The 10,564-nt window shown below is 38.8% G+C and overlaps 1 protein-coding gene across 2 annotated transcripts in view; it reads left to right on the forward strand.

The window, feature by feature from the left end:
• The window catches only part of LOC108429410 (rho GTPase-activating protein 26), a 123,152-nt gene extending 117,233 nt beyond the window's left edge, over nt 1–5,919 (forward strand). For both annotated transcript variants that reach the window (XM_017701119.2, XM_017701120.2), the window contains 2 exons: nt 944–1,035; nt 3,113–5,919. In XM_017701119.2, the coding sequence (XP_017556608.1) occupies nt 944–1,035; nt 3,113–3,201 (181 nt within the window). In that variant the 3' untranslated portion in view covers nt 3,202–5,919. The remainder of the gene's footprint in view (nt 1–943; nt 1,036–3,112) is intronic.
• Nucleotides 5,920–10,564: the final 4,645 nt, after the last annotated feature.

Below are 10,564 nucleotides of genomic sequence, written 5' to 3' on the forward strand. Positions count from 1 at the left end.
ACAGAGCGAACATGGTTGATTGTTGAATGAACAACAGTCAGCTCAGACTAAGTCTCCTGCTGATAGGGTAGGTTTACCTCTGTTAAGCTACTTGACAGCAGTAAAACCTGAACTGCTGACATTGAGCACAAAATATTATCACGAAATAACAAAAACATGTAAAATGTATTACTATCCAAACAAACATGTATCTCCATTTTTTACACCTTTTTTACTAAATTAAAAAAAAGATTTTACACACATCATATGAACACAGTAGCTGTTTTCGTGATAGACAGACCAATAGAAATGCTCCAAAATCAGTTAGAAGAAACCTCTTTACATAAACTTACAACACTTGTAAAGTGTTTAGCATCTTCTCTAAACTTACTAATTTGGACCTACACTTATTTTGTATGAAGAATAATGAGAGGTAATCAACAGAATTAATTACAACAGAATCAACAGAATTAATTTACATTCTATAGTGAGAAATAACAGAATGTGAGGGCTGTTTTTTCTTCCCACAGAACAAAGCTGTGCACAATGTCATCTTTTCATCAAATTCACTTGATACTCAAATATCTCCTTTTTTACTTAGGAACAGAATGTGGTATAAAATAAAATCTCCATTTTTCTCAGCTAAGAATGAGAAATTATTAAACCAATTGAAAAAAAATGATTACAAAACATAAATATTACTTACTCATATTGCCTTGATTAGTGATGCTCTAGCTTCTGTATCCTTTAAGTAGTTTGTAGTGTTTTATCTACTTTTTCGCAGACTCAGTGGTTTGCATAAGCTCTTGTGCGTCGCAGAGCTGCTATTGTGGAAAATTAAGTCATGATAGTTTCCACAAACTATTTAGAGGCATCCATGCCAGAGGACAGCGTGTGCTTTTGTCAAGCACTGCGGCTTTGAGACCTGACTGCACATGATCTCTCTTTTTCTCCATGTACCCAGCCCCCCTCCGCGGAAAGCCCGAGCTCTGTACGCTTGCAAAGCTGAACATGACTCAGAGTTGTCTTTCATCGCAGGCACTATATTTGAGAACGGTGAGTGCCCATGCAAGACTGCCTGTCAGTCCACCTTTCATCTGAACTCCAGACTCCAGACTTGATTCATTTTACTCATAGCCTATAAATGTTTAATAAAAACACTCACCAATACGTCGTCCATATGTCCTTGCACCAGCTTCAGCTGGAGGAAGTAGGACGCGGTCTCGAACTTCTCGGCTTTAATTTAGTTGGACGCTGGAAGAGCAGTGGGCAAGATTAGTGTCCTCGTAAAGCCCTCTGTTGCTGCATTTAAGGCCATTTGCTTATTAAGAGGGTGGGACTTTGAAACAATTTGGCAGCTCTTGCAGTTCAGAAGCTTGGGGTACCAAACAAACATGACAGTAAAGCTGTAACTGAAATGGGGTACTTATGTAGTGCACTAGCCACATTTACTGCTGGTAATGTGATCACATAGGGAACTTAAGGGGACTTGTTTTTAGTTTTTATGCCCATTTACCAAGGCTGATAGCAAATACTGTCTTGCTGATTTACTGCCCATTATTATCACTAATGTAGCTGCTATTGCTGTTGCTCAGAGAGGCTTGTTCTGCAAAATTGCTGCCCTTTTTCACCAGGTCAAATGAGTTTACTGTTAGTTTGTCACCCCGTTTCTGACAGCAGTATGCCAGATTTATTGTGTCTAAAAAGTGAGTTCAGTTATCACATAGTACATCATTATTTTGGGACAATAAGTCACTGTTTAGTCACAATAATAAATAATTTGACTTTTTTTAAGTGTAATACTTCATTCTTTCAACTTAGCATTTCTCCTTCTTGAGAAAATGACTTACCAAGTCAAAATATTGAAAAAACATCACCATTTTGACATGAAATCTCAATCAGTCAACACGTGGATGTACACCTGCTGAAAACAGACAGGGAAATAACTAAAGCTTCCATACATAAGGTACATGAGAAAAAACGGTTTATACTGCTGTGGTCACATGTTAACTAGGAGGTTGCACCTTGTGTCATTTTCTTGAAAGTTAGTGAATAACTAGCACTTCTTTTAGTAAAGTGGACGATGTATGTACAGTATATCATTTCCATTTAGTGCTATACATTAGTGTTTGATTTGAGACAACACTAGACTATTACAATATAAAGTGCTCAGTATAAGAATACAGTGCATGAATTGGGACAGTTCAAATTTCCAGTGCATTGTGGTAACACACTTCACTACGTTCACTGCAATGTATATAGTCTTGAATTCCAGGAGCTTTAATGCAGAACTTGAGGCACGTGGGGCCAACACTACATTGTTTGTTATCCCCTCACAGTGATGGAGTTCACGTGGACATAGAGGTTAGCTAAATAAAGTGCTCTTTAATTGCTGACTCAGAAGATTGTTGTTGTCTGTCTGAGTGCCAGAGGTGGTCTGGTGTTCATTCCATTCACACTATGTGGAATGAGCAATCCTTTAGTCCGGCACAGCTCCCCTCAGCTACGTCGCTGTATATTCACTCTATATTTAACCATGTAGGTCAACTGAGGACTGACGATCATCCCCAGTGACAGCATGGCCAAGAGGCACACAACGATGTAGATGGGACTATTAGAAACATGAAAACACACAGGGTTTATATTTTACATTTAGATTAAATAAAATAATCCACTCGCATGAGGAAGGAGAAAGTCAACAATACATTAAAAACAGGAGTTTGCAAAAGTACTTAACTACTTAAAGAAAACATTGAAACTGTGCAAGGGTTGGTATACCATCAAAACTGTCACCATCACATAAACAGTACTTAATGCTTTCACCATTCAGAGAAAGGAGAAAACCAAGCTCCAGTCTTGCTTCAGATCTGAAACAACACACAAATGTTTTTGTCCATCTTTCCGCTGAGAGAAAACAATTCAACCCTGTGAGTCTGAAAGCATGTGTAGCTGTGAAAGCAAGTCTCCTCAAAAGAATAGATGCTATAATAAATGCAAATGGTACACTACACACTACTGTGTACATACTGCCTCTCTTGTGTGTGTGTGTGTGTGTGTGTGTGTGTGTGTGTGTGTGTGTGTGTGTGTGTGTGTATGCATCTGACTGTGTTTTCTTGTTTCTCCCCTGCTGAAGTTCATCCATCAAGGGAACCAGGCTGGCTAGAGGGCACCTTGGATGGACGAACTGGGTTAATACCTGAGAACTATGTGGAATTTATGTAGCTGCAGACTGGAAGATGACAAGCTACTGCAAAGACTGAAGCAAAGACAAGGAAGAACCATAAGTTTTATAAAGTTTTATAGGCCATGAATCCCAAATCCAGAGGAAAGATGTGTTTTTGTGTGTGTGTGTGTGTGTGTGTGTGTGTGTGTGTGTGTGTGAGATTGATGGTAAGAATACTTTGCCTCCTAAAATGCACTGCCACTGTGTGAAGCATCCTCTAAAGCTGACTCAAAGGAGAGCGAGTAAAAAATTGGGACCAAGTCGTTGCTGCTTCTCCCACAATCAAGGACCTGAGCTTTTTCCAGGGGCTGCTTCATCACAAACAGTGGAGATGATTTTCCCCTCATGAACATTCTAAATGTGAGCACTTGCTGTTTGCCCTTGTCAGCCTGGTTCTAGGACACGACAGAAAATTCACACTGCTTCCATGCAGTCTGAGGCTTTGGGAATGTCTCCATCTTCCATCCGTCACACCTTCCCATGTGATATGTTTAGAACTACTATGAGAAAGTTGTTAATCATGGAAACAAAGACTGATTTTCGATTGTCTGAACTTGCACTCTTTTGTATTTAAGGAAGTTATTTCAGAGTTCCTCTTCCTCTCCTTCTCTCAGCAGGTATGTAAAAGGGTAAAATGTAAAATAATTTTCAATGTGAATCTCTATGGTCATATGTAAACCGCTCTTATTTATGATGCATTTCCTCAGTTGAGATTTGTGTTCTCCTGAATTTTATTAACATTGTAAATAATTGAGTTGATAAGGTATAATTTTTATGTAAAAAAAATTATATTTTGTACTCTAGCTTACTAACTTAATTTTGTTTTTTGGCATCACAGTTTCCCTTTTTACATTTTTTAAAAAATACAATTTAATTTTGGAGCCTTAATGTTCTTTAGAATATTAAATCAGAAGATGAAGCGAGATCACGGTGTTCAGGTTTTCTTTACTCGAGTCCAACAATGAAATTCCAGGAGATGATGAATTTTTGAGCCGGTTATCATTTTTATTTGGCTCAAGAATTTGCATACCAGTTAAGAAGCTTCAGAGCTGTTCAGATGTCGGAGAACATGCTGATAGCCACCATTAATCAGGGCTGTTGCTAGGAACAGAACAAGGGGTGTCTCTAAAATTTGAATACTGACATTTTTGCTAACGCATGTGGGCTTCATGGGAGGCATTCGGTGGTATTTTCTCCAGGACACTTTAACATCTACAAGCACCATTCACAGTCATTTGAGCCTATCCACCCAAATCAAGCCCTCTTTTGAGAAAGCATATTGAACAACAAGTCCTTATTAGAAAGCAAGTGAATAATAATAATAACCGTGTTAGTCGCTGGGGTAGGTAGTAACGCTTGTACATTATCTATTGTGAAGAAAAAAAAAAGGCCTTTTCTTTTTTGATATAGTTTCATAAATTGGCCAGTTTGGTTACCTTTCCTAAAGCCAAAGATAGGGTGTGAGTGCACGTTGTCTTTAGTGAATCTAATGTATTAGTCAACACGACTTGGGTCTTTTATTATTTAAGATAGAAGGACACAAACAATGTGCTACTCGCAGTAAATACAGTGTTTAAAGGAAATAAGCAAAACAATGTCTGTAATTTGTGTATCGGGTATGCTAGTATGCAGAATAGCTAATCTTTTTGAAGTTTTAGTAGTTTTTAAAGGAATGTGATCTGTAATTTGCTAAAACTTTAGCTAGTTTATCTGACATCATCTAATTTAGCTTACTTTCTATCCACATGCTAGCCAACAGTTTCAATTTATTTAACTCATCCTTTTAAACACTGCATTTACTACAGGTAACACTTCGTTCTGTCCTTCAGACTGAAGATTTTCTATAACGAATGCTTTGAACCTAGAGGAAAGCATCATAGGCGGGTGGGGGTGGTTATCTGAGTATATGGATGTCCAAACTCCTCGTAGTATTTACTTGTTTCTTTATTGGAATAAGCTAACGTATTAGTGCTAGTTGAACAAGAGAGCAAAGAGTCTCAAAAGCTGTGCTCCAAAAACTACGATCCACACCAGTTTAATTAGAGTCAATGACTCTGTTTAGACTTGCCATTAAACTGCACCCACGTCTGTCTGTAATCGCATTTGTGATCAGAATGTGTTCGGATCTGTCCTCATCACATTGCAGTTGCAAGCGCCTTTTAATCAGATGTGCGAATAAACACAATACGCGCAGCTGTGCTGCATTAAGTCTAACGACGTCTCCCAAAACTTTTAGTATCGTTCCTGCCTCTCTTGTTAAGTTATTTTTAGGTGTCTGCATGCACGCAGGCTCACTGACACAAAAGTTGAAAACACCTGTGTCACCTCCTTTCACAGCTGCCCACCATTTTACCATCTTTTTCTTCTGACTGTGCTTAAGTTGTAGCTGATAAGCAAACTTGCGTAAGTCAGTCTTTTCGTTCTGTGTGACTTAAAAGCCTGGAATGCTCTGCACTGCTCTGCAGAACGTTTTCTAAAGCATTAAACCTTCCTAAGCCATAATAGGCTCTTTCTACTCTGAACCAGCGGCACGCCTGATTTGAAAGTTTGAATATTGCCCTGGGAAATGCAATCCGATCAGTAGAAGATCATTATAGGCCCTTTTATTTATTCATCTTTCATTTTTACCCAAGCCTTCTATTCCATTCAGGTTCTCCCAGGTCTTTTTTCCTGCTTTTATCCTGAAGTTGGAATGCATGACTAATCAAGTTGTGTAATACAAAAAAAAACACCAGGTGGTTAACTAGCAATAGGTCAGTAACATGACTGGATATAAAAAGAGCATCCCAAGGTAAGGAAGTATCTTTGGAAGTAAAGATGATGAGGGGTTCACCACTCTGTAAAAGAATTATGTTTCTCAGCATAAAATATGAAAGAATGAAGAATGAAAGGGATTTCGCCATCTACAGTGCATAACATCACTAAAAGTTTCAGAGAATCTGGAGAAATCTCCGTACGCAAGGAACAAGGCCAGAAATCGCTAATGGCTGGCCAAGATCTTCTGGCCCTCATGTGACACTGTATTAAAAACAGTCACAATTCTGCAGGGGATCAGAAACACTTCTGGAAACCACTGTCTGTGAACTTTTTCGCTGCCTCCACAAATGCCAGTTAAAACTCTACCATGCAAAAAAGAAACCTTATATAAACAGGATCCAGAAACACTGCCGCTTTCTCTGGGTCTGAGCTCATTTTAGATGGACTGAGGCGAAGTGGAAAAGTGTACTGTGGTCCGATGAATCACAGTTTGAAATTCCTTTAGGCAGTGATGGACACTGTGTCCTCTGGGCTGAAAAGGAGGGGGACCACGAGCTTGTTATCAGCACACAGTTCAAAAGCCAGCATGCATGGTGGTATAGGGGTGAACTAGTGCACATGGGTGACTTGCACCGTTAATGCTAAATTATATATACATCTTTTTCAGGGAAGGCCTTGCTTATTTCAGCAAGAGTGTCACATTCTGACAATAGTACAACAGCATGGCTCCATAGTAAAGATATACTGGCCTGCCTGCAGTTCAGATCTGTCACTGATTGAAAACATTTTGCACACTATGAAATTTGAAATATAAGGAGAATCGGAACTGTTGAGCAGCTGAAATACTCTATCAAGCAAGAACAGGAAAACATTTTACTTTCAAGACTACAGCAATTTGTCTCCTCAGTTTCCAAACTGAAGTGTTGTTAAAAGAACACGTGATGCAACACAGTGGTAAACATGCTTCTGTCTCAAGTGTTTTTTTAAGTGTATTGCATATCAAATTTCAAATGGACATATATATTTAATAAAACAATACAATTTCTCAGTTTCAACATTTGATATTTTCTATTTTTACTGTTTTTAATTGAATATCTGATTTCAATCATTTGCACATAATTGCATCCTTTTTTGCACAGCATCCAATTTGGAAATGCGGTTGTACCATATTTACATGATGAGTTTGGGTTCATGTTGGTATTAACAGAAAAAAAAAATCAAACAGGTCTTTAAATTTGATATTTTAAATTGATATTTGATTATTTATTGCATTCTGGAAGAGGAGAATGTTTAGTCGATGCTGATCTCACAATCTCTTCCACAGGCCAATCAACTGTCTCACCGCTGCGTTGTTTAATTTCAATTTTGTTCAATTCAGCTCCTTCTCCCCTGGACCACCTCAACCACACTACTTCCATATTGCCAAAGAAGGTTCCCACCTCCAGCCTCTTCACTGGACGATGCCGGCCCTGAGGACTTGTGGATCACCTCTGTTAACTCACTCTGTTAACACCTACATCCAGACCTCAGAACTTTACATTAGTCGAGGGTCTGACCTTCCAACATAAAGCATAATCCAGCTCAGTTTGCCAGAGTTCTCTCCTACAATCGTACAGGCTCTTCACATACTTCACCTGTATAGTGAAGGTACTGACTGAACACACAAAAGAGTTTTGAAGTAATAAAATAACTGACGTTTAGGCTTCAGTCTAACTTTCTGTACATTTCTGTCTCTATGTTTTGTTTCCTGTTATGAAGTTTTGACACCCCACCACTTCCCTGTCTCCTTCCTCAGTCCTCCCAGTGCTTCTGGAGGCTTGTTGGAGGTCTGGTAGTCTGATCTAGCATACAATGGTTACACACGCGGTCAGGGTTAGCATAGAGGGGACGCCTTTTGGTTACTAATACCTATTACAGTAGTGGGAATACATAATATAAAGTCTTTAGTTCTGAACTGTAATTGAGGTAATATTAGCTGACGTAGTACAGTCAGAATAATATGTTACACTCAGTTTTAGCAAAGAATGTCAGGGCTAAAGGCTGGTCAATGCCACCCTAACAGTGATGCAAGGCCACCCTTCTGGCTACCCCCCAGAGTCTGATGACACAGCGCTCTACAACAGTGTACTAGATAAAAGGCTGGTATTAACACTCATTGCAGTGAGCTCTGTGTGGAGAGTGACAAAGTGTGACGCCAAAGTACATAAAGCATTTTAAGGTTAAGCAACCAAACAGTCAAAAATAGCAAAAAGCTAAATAAACACCTGCAAAACAATTTCTCTAATGGAAGCAGCTAAGCACTCTAGCTCAGGGGGTCTCAACTAGAGTCCTGGTGCTTCAGACCATTTAAGGAAGCTTTGTTAGCTGCCCTTGATGAGCAGTAAAGGGTTTCTGCGTTTCACTTGTAGTGATAATGTGATTGTTTGCTTTGCAGAATTAAACACATCTTATTGCTTTCTCAGCTTGCTTGACAACCAAGTGATGACACAGTGAAATTAATGTTAGAAATTAATGTTAGTTCCTGTGTGTCAGGAAAACGACTGAGCTCCAACAATGCAAAAGGTTTAAAAGGTTTTTAATCCCTGGTGGTTTTTTTAGCCAGAATCAACATCCACCAGACTACTATAACGCAGCGGTTTTAATCCCCTCAAAAGTATGCTTATATGACTGATACAGTGGGCTGCCATACTCATAGCCTAGGTGTCTAATTAAAGTGGAAATTAAGTCCATCAGTGTCTTCTTGGTCCTAGTTAAAGTCTTTAACCCCTGAGTGGCTGAGTGGTGAACTGCTCCAGTACGCAGAGGTTCCTGCAGGATCAGGAAATAAATAAATAAAAGCAGCTGAGTACAGAACAGCTCGTTCTTTTGATCCAGCCAGTTTGGAAAATTTTAACCATTGCTACATCTATAGTAAACATGGCTATGTGACTCCTACAGCCGTCTCTATACTGTTAGAAGTGAAGTTTCTGGGCAGGTACTTTTGTTCATCAAGGTACAAAGAATGTAAATGTTCAAAGGTACAACAGTGATTATAAGGTCCAATTTGGCACCTTAAACAACATGTATGTATTTTGTTGAATTTTGATGCCAAACTATGTCAAATCTGGGAGCAACACAGTGCCACCAACACAGCAGCATAACCTGAGGCAGCAGGGTGGTTAAGGGTAACCAGGTATACCTAGTCAGGCGTGGGATTTGAACCCACAACCTTTCAGCTGATGGCTTATTTCGCCTGCCACAAGGCTACCAGGCACTCACTTAGACCCTTTCATAACCTAAAGTATAACACAGAACAATAAACTAAGACTGGAGATGAGACGGGGTGCATGGAGTCAGTGGACTATTATGGTGTAATTATGTTTCCTGACCAAGATGTACTCTTGAGGGTACCACCCCAGTCACAAGAGGGGGTACAGCTCCAGTGACAGTTTCATATCTTTATGTTTGAGAGTGTAGAACACATTTCCATTTTATAAAGACTAGGAAAACCCACTTATGATGGCACGTCTTGAAGGTCAAAGAACTTAAGAGAAACTACAACTGGATTTTTGGGGGTGGACTGACTCATTGATCGATTGATTGATGGCTATTTATCAAGTACAGAAGAAAGGCAGCCAGCTAGCATTACTGCTTTGAAGACGCTGTTGTAGTTGTATAACTGGCAATCATCATTGCAAAGAACAGAACGTGTAACTCAAACATCAGGAAGGAGGTTAGGAGGGTTGCTGCTTGGCTATCAAGATATCGTCTGTGTCCTGAAATCAGATAAAATTATTGTTTTGTTTACAATATCTTTTGTTGCATATACAAGCGATAAACATACATCACTTTCTGTGTCACGTCTTTCTAAAAACTACTAACTACTAAGATTCAATACAGTTTTGGTGCAAAAAGCTTTACCATATTTGGGACATACTTCTATTCAGAGAGATAAGAGGAATCCATGTTGCCTACAGACTTTGTCTCCAGACTCCCATGTTCAGAGTGGGTGAACTCAGTGCATCAGCCAATTGTTCTTACTGACTTTAGATTCCACATCCAGCTTTACTGCATCTTGCTCAGTGAGAGATAAAAGTTACACTAATGCTAGCTTGGTTGTATTTAGTAGCCTATAGCTCAGTGGATAGGCTAATAATCAGAATTTAAAATTGTTATAATGAAAGAAAATGGTATAGCCTGTCAAACTAATGAAGTTGATAATTGATAACTGCATAACATGACAAACATTATATTAAAAGACAATTCAAAAATGTATAATTCCATTGGTGGCATGTAAACAAAGTCATTCAAAGTCTTTACTGTAAAACTGAAATTAGTTGTAGAGAAAGTTACAGACTCAGATTTTCTTCAGGTGTTGCCATGTCTACAATTCCATAATTATATAGGATATAAACATATTGTTTACTATCCAAAATCACCAGTGAACCTACACAAATAAAATAGTAAATAAAATGAAAATAGTGGCAAATCTGAGAAAATATTTTTTCTTTGGGGACTATTTTGCCTTACAACACCCTGCATGTATCCCTCCACCATGAATGGATTTAAATAAACGAATTAATAATAAGTTTACGGCTCACAAACCTCAAGTTCACAAACCTCGTA

This window comes from Pygocentrus nattereri, chromosome 16, assembly GCF_015220715.1.
Source record: "Pygocentrus nattereri isolate fPygNat1 chromosome 16, fPygNat1.pri, whole genome shotgun sequence".
Taxonomy (NCBI): Eukaryota; Metazoa; Chordata; class Actinopteri; order Characiformes; family Serrasalmidae; genus Pygocentrus; species Pygocentrus nattereri.